Below are 13,331 nucleotides of genomic sequence, written 5' to 3'. Positions count from 1 at the left end.
CCCATGTGGCTTCATTTTTCTGATGTAACCAGATACCTGGAAACAGGCAGAACAGGGCTGGTGCTGCGGCTTGAGGAATAAGCACGGACCCAGGCTCCTTGTAGCCTTCTCCTCCATCCTTGGCCAGTAACTTTGATTCTCAGATGGCAAATCATGGGTAACTCCAGGCATCCGGTTGGCGTTTCAGTCGGATAAGGAGCTTTCTCCGTAGGAGGCCTTGCCTTTTAGTCAGGAAGGGACCCCACTGAGGGAAGCACGGTCACGTGCCCACACCTATTCTCTTAAGTGAACTTGAACTGGCACCTCACCTCGCCAGCCCTAATGCAACCTAGTGTTTATAGCAAAGAATGGGAAATGGATATTGGGTGCCGTGTCTGCTGTCCTCGGTATCAGTCACCTGGGTTATCACAAATGAAGAACTTCTGGTCACCTATAGAATCAGTGTCGGGGTGGGCCCTGGATTTTAACATGTTCCTCATGTGACTTAATGCATTCTGAAGCCTGAGATCTGCAGTGCAGGGAATAAACTAGCACAAAACAGATGCCTGCCCTTCAGCTCACTTAGGAGGCACCTCACCATGCACACCCATTAGGCTTAAACACTACAGAAATATCTTATGGAAGTCCAGAGGTAGCATGGTTGTGGGCAGTAGACTCAGTGATGATCAGACCTTTTCTTTCTCTTCACTCTATTGACCTTTTGTCTTATTCCATGGCTGGTTCCCCCTCCCAGCAGCAACCCAGGCTTCAATGTTTTCTTGTTCATATTCAATAGGAGACCAAAAAGAATGGCTTCCAATAGTGAGAAAGAATTCTTCTAGAAATTCTAATGATCCTGTATTTGTCTCCTCCCCAAGAACTGAATCACATGCCCATTTTTGGACAATCACTGACAAGAAGGTGGTAATGACCTTTTACCAGGCCATACACCATTTAAGCTAGAATCAGTTATATTCCCTCAATTTGCATTGCCCCAAAGGGGCATGGTCTAATGGAGTAAATCATGAATGCCAGTTCACTGCACCCAAATTGGTATCTTGAGCTGGCCATTTAGGCACAGCCACTCTGGCTCCTTAACCTTTCACTGAGCTTCTCAATGCAAATTCCCACCCTTAGGGTGGAGGTTGGAGGTGAAATCAGATTTGTGGCAAGACCACACAGGAGCCACACGTTGATCATTTTACTAATCTTAGATCAGTCTGTGCTTATTCTTCGAAGTCGTATAGACTTTCAAATTCCTTATGCTTCTCTCATAGCCACCATGGTCATACATTCACTTTCAATTAAAAAATCTTTGGATGCATAATGCAATTTATTCTGTTCTTCTAATGAAAATTGAGGGCAACAATTCTTTATAGGGGAACTCTACTCTTCATGCCCAAAAGTGTTAAAAATAAAATATTGTCTGTCTCTACCACTGGAATGTGAGTCTAGGATCACTTCTACCTAGAAATGCATATTTATTATGTAATATTTACTTGGAAAGGAACTTGTTCCATTTCATGGCTTCATGGTTGCTTAGTGGTAGAGCCAGAACTAAATTTGACAGCACATGAGCCCCTTTCCTTTAAGCTTTTAAAGTGTTTTTATACTGATGTCATCATTACCGGTAGAGTAGATGTACCAGATAGTATTAGTTCTTTGAAGGCAAAATATATCGTGACTTGGAGAAGAGATGAGAACAGGATGCCAACCCTCGTAGGTCTCCTTCAGACCAGCATGCCTCAGGATACTGTGAAAACATGGAATTTTTACCTTCATTCTCAACCTTCTTAGTGTCACCCACCTTCTAAAGGAAACTAAAAGGCCTAACGACTTCTCTGACACATGGCACCAGGGATCATATTTTACTCAGTAAGAATATAGAGGGCTACATGCAAGAGACTGTACCAGGTGTGACACTTCTTTCCAAACTGAGGCCTTATTAGCACAGCGTAAGTCCAAGAGACCGTGAGTTCAGAGTAATTAGTATTCTTTCCAGAAAAGCATACCTATGTGCACCATTATCCTCAAGATTCAAATTCTTAAGCTCAGCAATCCCATTAAGGCATTAGGTGAGCATGTTACATCAGGGGTCACAAACTCAAGGGACTATAGGACCCAGGCAGGTACCACGAAGGAGCAAAGTGGGCCAGGTGCACCTCCATGTTCATTAGAAATTTTATATATCTGTCTCTGGAGAGAAGCATCAATGCCAATCCCAGTGAGGAAACATCTGCCCTCAGGACTCGGGTCTAACAGAGTATTTTAAAACGTGACAACAGAATTCTCTGATCTAGTTTTAACAACGGATTTATTTGCTAGATCCCAAAAAAGCAAAATTCAGAAAGTACCGACCCACCCCCAGCAAGAATAGTCCTATAAACAATTTCAGTCATCCTCTCCCGCCTCCCCAAGGAGAGCCCTTTCTTTGTCATCACGGCGGAGCCGACACGGAAATACCTGCTGTGAAAGGCAGGTGGCACTGTTGTTCTGCTCACACTCTGCTACAGCTTCAGCAGATAAGTGGAGCCTTTTCTCCCTCTTTTGATAGAAATGTATTGAAAAATTTTCTTAGTAAAATATTTAAAGATCCCTTCCCCTGCTCATCACACTTCAGTTCTCTCCTGTAAAAGTACAGAATTGAAGTCTTTTCCCTTAGTTGTGATCAAAACACTGAGTATTGAAGAATATCCGGTTACTTTAACTGCTAGGGTTATATACTTACAGATTGACAGAGGAAACTGAACCTCAAGTTCTGCTGCTCCCCAAAATGTGTAATGGAAGAGAGGATTTGATTAGAACAGCTAAAAAACCTGATGGTCATTCCAGGCTGGAGCAAAGCAGCTTTTCAACCATCAGTGGATCCTACTTTGTTGATCACAAACCTGCAGAGATCCAATATGATGTGAGTCTCAAATACAGACTATATTTCAGAGAGCCAGGAGAGAGGGCCGAGACACGGGAACAGAACAGAATGCTGGTGAAGGCACGAAGCAAAGAATTCCACGGGTGTTTAGTGCCATTTTCATTTAATAAGCCAGTAGTACAGCAACCTAGAGACCGTGGCTATGATCCTAGTGGGATGTGTCTATGGAATCGCTGTGGGACACGTGACTGGCAGCTGGCACCTGCTGGCTCACTGTGCAGGGTGAGACCTACGGCTGGGGCGTGTAGCGCAGGTATTTCTTGCCAGATGGGAGCTCTTTGGTGAAGACTCCTTTAGGGAAGAGTTTCTTGGCTTCCTCTTCAGGGATTGTTGGGAGGACCATCACACTATCTCCAACCTGCGGACAGACATTGGGAATGGTGAAATCCAATGGCAAAGCCTGGAGGCAGGAATGAACTAAAGCCAGGCTCTCTGACTTCCCTCTGGTCCTCTAACATGCCACGCTCACCCTCAGGTAAAACTTCCTGCACTAGGCCTCCCCAACAGCCAGGCAGAAAGCCAGCCTTCCCACCTCTGTACTCCCTTTCTCCCCTCTTCTCTCCATTACTAGTATTCTACGTACCTAACATACTATTAACTAGTTTATTGTCTGTCTCTACCACTGGAATGTGAGTCTAAGAGGTCTGGAACTTAATTGTTCACGGCTATATCTGGGCTCAATATGTTCAGTGAATGAACACAGCATTTTAATTGATATACCTATCAGAAAAACAAAAACTGGTACTCAGGTTAGCATATTTTAAAAAATGTAGCGACATTAAAATACTCTTGTGATATTAACCATGTCTTACATATTGCAGAAATCCTAGAGATTATAAGCTTAAAATCAAGTATCAGAATTCTACACAGATTTAATGAAGCTTAAGAGAAGAAAGACACCAAAAAGTTTTACAGCCAGGACTTAAGTGGCCAAAGTTTTATTGTAAATATTTTGCCATCAGGGAAGGATTAAAGTTAAAAAAAAAATCCTTTTATTAGGAAGGGAATCATTCTGACCAATTAATTTGTCCAAATAAGAGAAAAAAGCTGGAAAGCAATATAGGGAGTTTGTGTTTTATATAAAAGTGTTAATTAATTAAAGACCTTAAATAGCAAATCTAAAACTCAGCCGTGAGGAAAAATCCTCCCAGTGGACTTGCGCGCTGGAAACAGAGAGCCCGAGGGTGGCCACTGGACATTAGCCACGCAGGCCTTTCAGGCGCGCGGGGGACCTGCCCTTTAGCATCTTTACCTTCCAATCAACCGGGGTGGCGACCCTCTTTTCTGCTGTCAGCTGGAGAGAGATAACTACTCTGAGAATCTCGTCAAAGTTCCTGCCGGTGGTCGCGGGGTAGAGGAGGGACAGCTTCAGTTTCTTATCAGGGCCAAAAACAAACACCTGTAAACACACAGACACGTAAATAGGACGAATTCTTTGATATGAAAGCCTCATGGAATGCTTGCCTGTCATTACAAATGTTCAAGGGTACAAACACAAAACGAACAAAAAAATTCCCCAGTATCTAACATGGCACACCAAACTTCACTGGGGGGGCAGGAACCCAGACATTTTTCTTCTCCATGTCATTTCCCTTTTTATAAAAATTTTTTTAAAAACATTTTGATTACAGTGACCCATAGTATTGTATTAGCTTCAGGTATACTAGTACATCAGTGTTCATGTTATTTTTCTGCACTTAAAAGGAGATTATATTTGGTTCTGGCTATCCCAGTAAGAAAAACTGATATGCAAACTGAATCCAGGAAAGGGCTCTGGAAGGTACTATGTTTAGCAGGGATGATTATCACAAAAATAATACTAATGGGAGTGGATACTGGCCCTCACGTAGTTGTACTTTTTGCAGATGAGGGACTAAGTTTGTTCTCAGGTCAGAACTAACCAGAATTCAAAACCAGAGCTGCCTGAGGAAGAAGGACATGACCCATCCCATTAAAGAGGGGTTGTCAGGAGAGATATAGGAAAGATTACTCAATTCTAGAAGTAGGTTTCCAAAAGCTATGAATTATCCAGTTTAAAATTTTAGCTGAAAATTCAGCATGAGCATTACACGTAATCAGTGAGATTGCTACCAGCAGTTATCTTCTTGAGGAAATATGTAGATATCCTATCTAATAATAGATAAATATGCAAATTGACCATACCTCTGACACACCCACAAGCCACACCCACCACCCAATCAGAGCGAGTATGCAAATTAACCCAAACCAAGATGGCTACAGCCACAGAGAGCAAGGTTTCCTAGGTAACAGAGGAAGCCAAGCTTTCTGCCAGCGGTTGCAGGCCTAAGCCTCCACTCAAGCTACAAAGTTTCAATTATAGAAGATAAACAAATTCAAACAAATGGCGGCAGAATGGGGTTGCCACCGGCAACAGGGGAAGCAAAGCTTTCCACACACCCTGGCCGGGCCCACCCGCTTAAGGCAACAAAGTTTCAATTATAACCCCAACACAAATGGCTGCAGGCCTCGGAGGGAGCCCCAGGCTTGGCTCCGCTCCAGGCTACAAAGTTTCAATTGTAGAGGGAAAATAAATTCCAGATACCAGGGCCTCTGCTTGCATTGCCAGGTGGCATGGCCCACCTGCAAACCACCACAGGCCCCTTACTCAGGCCGCCCCACGCCCCAAGGGTACCCCACCCTGATCAGGGACACCCTTCAGGGCAAACCAGCTGGCCCCCACCCCTGTACCAGGCCTCTATCCTATCTAATAAAAGAGTACTATGCAGATTGATCATCACTGCAACATACAATATAGCTGCCCCCATATGGTCAAAGATTCTGCCCCCATGTGGACACAAGATGGCCACCACAAGATGGCCAGCAGGAGAGGGCAGTTGGAAGGCACCTGGCCTGCAAGAGAGGGCAGTTGAGAAGGACCAGGCCTGCAAGGGAGGGCAGTTGGAGGTGATCTACCCTGCAGGAGAAGGCAGTTAGGGGTAACCAGGCCGGCAGAGGAGGGAAGTTGGGGGCAAACAGGCTGGCAGCAGAGTGGTTAGGGGGTGATCAGGCTGTCAGGCAGAAGCAGTTAGGGGCAATCAGGAAGGCAGGCAGGCAAGCAGTTGGTAGCTAGCAGTCCTGGATTGTGAGAGGGATCCCAGATTGGAGAGGGTACAGGCTGGGCTGAGGGACAACCCCTCTCCGTGCATGAATTTTGTGCACCGGGCCTCTAGTTAACATATATTCGCCTGTTTCCTCTAGGTGCTCCAAGCATTTACATGGACATACAGCCTGGCCAGTCATGAGGACTCCAGAATGGACTTCGGTAACTCACCACACGTGCCGTCACAGGCATGCCCTTCTCGTCCTTCTCTGCTGGGTCCAGCATGCCCAACAGGATGGCGAGGTCCCGATTCCGGTCATCGATGATGGGAAAAGGTAACTTTTCTGTGGGCTCCTCACAGTTGTAAGCATTGATATCCTAAAATGCAGATGAAAGAGGAAAGATAAATCTAAACCAGGCACATCCTCTGAATTCAATCTGTTAATAGCCATACCGTAATCATAGTAATTTCTCTAAGCAATTTTAATAAGTAAATGAATGAATGAACACACCCCATCCCAATTATTCATTGACAGGAAGAGCAATAGGGTACTATATTTAGGTTATAAGCATAGACCCCTTTCTTTCTTCTTCTTTTTAAATCCTCACCAGCGGATATGTTCATTGATTTTAGAGAGAGAGAGGCGGGGGGGGGGCGGGGGGGGGGAGGGGAAGGAGAGAAACTCTGATGTGAGAAACATCAATCGTTTACTTTCTGCATAAGCCCTGACTGGGTATTGAACCTGCAATCTAGGTATGTGCCCTGACCAGGAATCAAATTCGCAACCTTTCAGTATATGGGATGACGCCCAATCAAATGAGCCACTAGGCCACGGCTAAGCATAGACCCTTTTCATGCCCAAGTCTGTTAAAATGCAGCTTGTTTTCACTGCTTTAAGAAAGCAGCAGTAACCTCTTTAAAAGCCAAATAGTATAGTATCAGATACCAATCCAAGGTACCTCTGGGCTAGTATCCATTTATATGTAAAAACCATCAGAAATAATGGGTTCCTTAAGTCCATCACATCTGGAAACAATGCCACATGCAAAGATAATTTTATAGATCTGATCCCTGCCTCAAAAACACCCTGACTTAGACATTAAGCTACTGGAAGAGAGATATTAAAAAAAAAAAAAATACACAAAACTCAAAGGAAATATAAGAATGGAGAGTTGAACATAGACTTCAAGGACAAGACAAAGGTAAATCACTAGAGTGAAATCTACATAGAAAACAAAGCATTTCAAGTCTGAATTAAAGGAAGGATGTTCTTGCCTCTTCTCTTTCACCTGCTCCAGTAAAACTTCATTTATTTCTACTCTACAATTTATAACCTCAAAGCACATGCCATGGAAATGTTACCTTGCTCCAGGCAAGATGGTCTTCAACACTGTCTATCGAAAGGGCAATCAGCTTAACGTTCCTCTTGGCAAATTCTGGTGCCAGCTTCGCAGCTCGGCCAAGCTCTGTGGTACACACAGGGGTAAAGTCCCGAGGGTGGGAGAAGAGAATGCCCCATCTGCAATGGAGGCAAAGAAGGTCACAACTGAGCGACAAGGTTATCACCAACAGCATGCAGAATGGGAAGTCGCAAATGGGATAAAAAATGATGTTCTTTTAAAAAATGAATGCTTATGAAGACAATTACTTTTAAACTTTTCTGTTGGGGAATGCTTTTTGATCTCCTTACCTCCAGCAAAACCAATGTTTAAAGCCCAGTTCAATCAAAGATATGACAATCAAGATGACAAATACTTTAAAAGACTAATTTAAGGGTGCTGCCTCTTTTGAGCCACCCTGACTCCTTTTCAACTAATAAAATCTGTGCTACTCAAACCAACTAGCTTATTAAAATAACTTATTTTCTTCTTGCCCTCTTCGTTATTTTTTTCCTAGCCACACAGACCAACATTCAGGTCCAATAATGGGTGTCCCCAAAGTCTCTGACTCCAAACAAATGGCTGATTGCAAGAATAAACAGATTATGTAATCTAAAATAGAGAGGCTGGTATCCTCTATTTATATGTAAAATTAAAGTTGACACGTGGCTTCTTTGAAGTGAATGGCTATAAAACCTTTTATAAGACAGCTTTACAGGACACCCAATATTTGCACCTTGACAAAACAGCACTCTCAAGAGTTTTACCTATCCCTCTCTCTCTCTCTTTAGCTATCACAGCTTTGAAAAAAAACCCACGTTATTGTTGAAAGTATTACATATGTCCCCCTTTTCCCCCCATTGACCCCTTCTAATCCTCCCCCAGGCCTTCTCCACCCTATTGCCTGTGTCCATGGGTTATGCGTATATGCATACAAGTTCTTTGGTTAATCTCTTCCTATCCCACCCATCTTCCCTCTGAGACTCGACAGTCTGTTCCAAGCTTCTATGTCTCTGGATCTATTTCATTCATTAGATTCCACATATGAAGTGAGATGACATGATACTTTCTCTGACTGGCTTATTTCGCTTAGCATGATACTCTCCAGGTCCCTCCATGCTGTCTCAAAGAGAGTTTTATCTATCTCTTCATTTGTGGTTTCTTTTTCTTCTTGCTTCAGACCAAGTAGGTAGAAACCTGATAAGCTACAATGTAGATTCTAAAACTACAGATTTTTAGGTAAATACTACCCAAATCATCACTGCCTGCAGTTAAACTTGTAGAGATTTTAAGCACGCTTTAAGCTGAGCCACCAAGAACCTTTGGAGTCCCAGTTCTTCTCCTTGGTGACCATGGAAACTACTCTCTACTGAAAAGGGAAATTTAACTCTTGGTTTTCCACACTCCCAGGGGCTTACAACATTGAGGCAGGACCCTAACCTAGATGACCAGACCTAGCTGAGATGCCAAGCTGAGCTCACCAAGTTTGCCAAGTTCCCCGAAGCACAAAGAACAAAGCAGAAATGAGGGTACCCCCTTCCACTCACATCTGTCACTCAACTCCAAGGCTTCGGGGAAGGAAAAGACCTTCTTACAAAAAGGATGGAGGGTGCTATGGAAAGTCTGGGAAGAAAGAGGTAATATCTTCAATACTGTGTGGTAGGTCTACTTTTTTTAAAGGACAACAAGGGCGACATATGTCTTTTTGTAATAAATAATGTAGCTCTGAGTAAAATGTAGGCCTTAGATTCTATGGGAAAGGATCTGTTTAGGGCTCAGACGAGACTTTTGAGAAGAAATGTTGATGGGGTGATTAATTGGGCAAGTAAGGCGTTTTCCTTCCATTTCCAGTCAAGAGACCATTTCTCTGAATCACTTCACACCCTCTCCTTCCGGAGAAGCCAAGCTCCAGTTTACCACTCAGCTAGGAAGAGCAATAAACTCGGGCATGTCTCTCTGTGGCCTGTCTTCCTCTGAGCCTCCCCACTGCTGCTCCTGAGAGTAAGTTAATTACATGGTCCCATTTCCTTCCTTCCTCATTTTCAAAAGACAATAGGTTTCCTCCTTTAAGGGAACAGTCCGGCCTCACTAACCCCCCCAGAAACTCCAGGAAAACACACGTTTTTGTTTAGTGAAAATGTTCTGTGAAGCTGCTGCTTACACCACATTCATAAAGAAACAGTGATTAAGACTCATTAAACTCACCAAACAGTCCCCAAACCTCTTAGTTGTATCTCATTGTCTGGGGGAGTGGATAAGGGGGTAGAGTAGGTGCCTATGAAATTTATGGTTATTTTAATTTTTTTCTCCGACTTAAAACACCCAAATCAAAAATTGGCAGTCTGAATTGAGATCGCATACAGAATGGAGTTTGGAAAATATTATATTAGGCAAAAGTCCATGTACTATAATGACATAAAGAGCTCAAATGTCATTTGGGGGTGGGGCCAAGTTGTGCAGCCTTTTATTTTAAAAAAATATATTTTCTTGATTTTTTTTTTTTTTACAGAGAGGAAGGGAGAGGGAGAATTAGAAACATCGATGAGAGAGAAACATCAATCAGCTGCCTCCTGCACAGCCCCTACTGGGAATGTGCCCGCAACCAAGGTACATGCCCTTGACCAGAATCGAACCCGGGACCCTTAAGTCCGCAGGCCGACGCTCTATCCACTGAGCCAAATCGGTTAGGGCTTGTGCAGCCTTTTAAATAAATAATTTTTATTGATTTTAGAGAGAGAGGAAGATGGAGAGAGACATCAATGTGAGAAATACTGATCAGTTGCCTTCAGAATGCACCCTGACCTCAAATCTGCAACCCAGGTATGTACCATGACTGGGAATCGAACCAGCAACCTTTCAGTGCATGGGATGATGCTCAACCAAATGAGCCACACTGGCCAGGGCTTGTATAGTCTTTTATAGATGTGGGTATTTTTCTCATCTTTCCACTGGTGGTTCCCAGAGATGGTACCGTTTTTAATCAAATCAACAGAGATCTAGAAGCCAATAAACTATGGCGACGACAACAACCAAAAACCAAGAAAGTGGAGTTAGCTGAGATAGTGACAGCATTTATAATTATTGCTATAGTAATTATACTTTGTTAATATTTATCTTTAATTCACACAGCCTAGGAGTTCTGGTAAGATTCCTATGTTGTGTGGGGGTGAGGACTGAGAGTGGAAATGGGAAGGAACATACTCTGAAAAATACCATGGGGTTTTGGAGAAATAGTAATACCTCGATTCCGAGTATAGACTGGACTTGGTCTGTGTTTCTGAAGCCCTTTCCTGCCTTCAGGGCCCGAATGTTCCACGTCTCATCATTTTCTAGTTGAGCCCTCTCTTTCACAAACGTTAGCTATTCCCTTGATGGGAGGCGGGAAATGGACTTAAAAGAGTTGTAAGGGGTTGGATAGGGCTAAGGTATAGAATCTCTCCCAGGTTCTCTGAACACCCCTGTCCAATCGTTGGTTAATCTCATAAACTTCTTTCTCTCTCTATATATATAACCGCATATAAAAGGATTCAAACCCAGGGAGGAAGTGTTCCGCCTCAGAAGACCACAGGGCTCCTGAACTCCAGAACCATAATGTAACTACACATGTCTGGGATGTTTCTGATTGAAACTGAGCAACTTCAAGTCTGCAGATTCAGGAGCTATAAAACCAGGGTGACAGCAATTTACTCCTCCTAGTCACAATGGTATGATTGCCAGGCCAGATAACAGGTCACCAATTTTTATCGCACCAGCCAGGCCATGTGCTGCTGGAAGCAAGGTGGGGGGGAGGGGCACACCACTGGGAAACAAAGGGTCTCAGGGAGCAGAGGTACACGTGTCCTGGCAAGAGCAGGTCACTGCAACCGGACAGCCTCAGAAAGCCCTTCCCTCAGTGCTGCAAGTTCTGGAATGAAGGGCACACCTATGCACAGAATGTTCTTGGTTCCTCCCAAAGTTCTTATTAAATCTTATCCTGGCCACTAAAGGAGGCTGTGGCCAAAAAGTCTTCCGGCCACTTAACAGGCAGTTGGTGGCTTTAAACTTTACATTTTGCGCCGAGAAGCCTGCAAATCCCAGGCAGCAAGCAGAGCCCTTGTGCCAGCAGCAGAGTCCCGGGACTCTGGCCTTAGACACCCACCTTCCCCCGGGAGCAAGTTCCAGAACAGAGGGAGGGAGGGGGCCCGAGTCTGGGCAGGAGTCCCAGGAGGTGACCGCCGAGGCCGCCGGCTTCTGTCCCCACCGGGCCCGGCTGGACGTGCTACTTGCACAATTTACCAACCGAGTTAAACAGCAACAAACCCTGCTCCGCACAGCGCTCCGGGTCCTGGACCTGCGGAAACCCAGTTTCTTTCCCCTCCCCCTCCCCCGCCTGGAGCCAGCCTGGCCACGCGGGGGCGGCACGCGGGAGGGAACCCAGGGGCCGCCGCGGGGCAGGGGACGCACAGCGAGAGGCACGTGCAGGAACCGGTGCGGGGAGGCGGCGGCGGGCAGGCGCCGAGCGGCCGGAGGACGAAGGGAGAAGGCGCAGGGGAGACACCCTCAGATGGGAGCGGAGCCCGAGGCCAGGGCAGGGCGCCGGGTGGCCACTTACGAGTCTCCCAGATAGTCGTGGAAGCGGATGCGGCCGACGGTCGTATTGGCCTCGAAATTGGGAGCCTCGTCCCCGAGAAGGAGACCTCCGGGCATGGCGGCAGCGGTGACGGAGGATGAGAAGGCGCAGCAGCGACACAGATCCGCCGGCGGGTTCGGGAGGAGGTGCTACTGCGGAATGATCTGGGCCCGGAGGGGCGGGGCGGGCGGGGCCTGGTCGTTGGCGGCGGGGGCGGGGCCTCCGTCGGCGGGGGCGGGGCCAGGCCAAGGCCAGCCAGTGGGCGCTAGTGTGCTCGTCCCTTTAGGTGAGGTCGCCCCAGGCAGGCTCGGGGGTGCGCAGCATTTGACCCTGCAGTGTGCGCGCGCTTTGGCGGTGAAAAAGCGCTGCACAGTAGGAATGGGCCCCAACCCGGGGAATCCCACAGCCGCCCCAGGACCCCGGAGCCGCAGAATCCGCGCAGACCCTCCTGCCCACCCACCACGGGCGACCTTGCACTCCCGGCTCTGACAGTGTGAGTGTCTGGCATTGGGCTGCTTCAGCCCGCCTAGCCATCATGAATAGAGTCATATCGGAGGATGTGGCAAGATCCAGATGTGTGGAGGACCTTACGCCAGAGGAAGTGGCTTTCTTATTGCAGCAGAAATTCTCGCACCAATGTTAGTCAGTGCTTGGGGGAATGTGACTAAAGTTTTCATTTGTATTCCACTCCCCGTTCCCATTTATAGCTCATTATGAACTATAAAATAATACAATTATTCTGAAATCTAAATGTAAATTTAAAAACATACTTATGGTGATCCTCGGTCCAAGCACGACCTAGACAAGATGACTGTTCTCTTGGAGCTATCATTCTAGTGGGGGAGACATAATTAAAAATATCTTAGGTAGCAGACATCCTATTCAGATGAATAAAATAAGGTGTGCTAGTGGTGACTGGTGCTGCTTTGGATTGGATAGTCTGATCTGGGAAACCTCCAGGATCATGTAGGTGAACTACTTAGCACATAGGAAGTGGTCTGGAAATGATAGCTATTATCTGGATGATGATAATTTATACAATAACTCTTGCTTTGCCAGCTATAGGCTAGGCACTGTGCCAGGCCTGGTGTTGCAATGGAAATACAATCCCTGCTCTTACAGGGAAGGCGGCATGCATGCAATAATGATAAAAATGCAGAATAACTGCTGATAGGAGGAGGGCGCCACATGGTCTGAGTTCAGAAGTGGGGAAAATTCTCAGGCTTAAGGAAGGTACATGGCAGTGTTAGGAGAAGTGACTCACTGATTTCAGTTTTCAGCACAGTGATGTTTTCATGTGTGTGGGTGCATACTAATCAGTTCTCCTCTGAGCAAGGACTTGCAGTAAGATTCTTGCTAAAATTTCTAACCAC

At 45.7% G+C, this 13,331-nt stretch overlaps 1 protein-coding gene across 1 annotated transcript; it reads right to left on the bottom strand.

Annotated features, from left to right (window-relative positions):
• Positions 1-2,994: 2,994 nt before the first annotated feature.
• Positions 2,995-12,113, bottom strand: PRDX6 (peroxiredoxin 6). Its single transcript, XM_008145862.3, has 5 exons — positions 11,941-12,113; positions 7,333-7,489; positions 6,201-6,347; positions 4,161-4,307; positions 2,995-3,266 (listed from the first exon to the last, which is right to left on the bottom strand). The coding sequence occupies exons 1-5, from the start codon at positions 12,033-12,035 to the stop codon at positions 3,138-3,140; spliced, it is 675 nt and encodes a 224-aa protein (XP_008144084.1). The 5' UTR covers positions 12,036-12,113; the 3' UTR covers positions 2,995-3,137.
• Positions 12,114-13,331: the final 1,218 nt, after the last annotated feature.

This window comes from Eptesicus fuscus, chromosome 22 (genome assembly GCF_027574615.1).
Source record: "Eptesicus fuscus isolate TK198812 chromosome 22, DD_ASM_mEF_20220401, whole genome shotgun sequence".
In the NCBI taxonomy this organism is placed as follows: domain Eukaryota; kingdom Metazoa; phylum Chordata; class Mammalia; order Chiroptera; family Vespertilionidae; genus Eptesicus; species Eptesicus fuscus.
The sequence above is the reverse complement of the archived record's forward strand: the minus strand, read 5'-3'. Positions and strand labels throughout refer to the sequence as shown.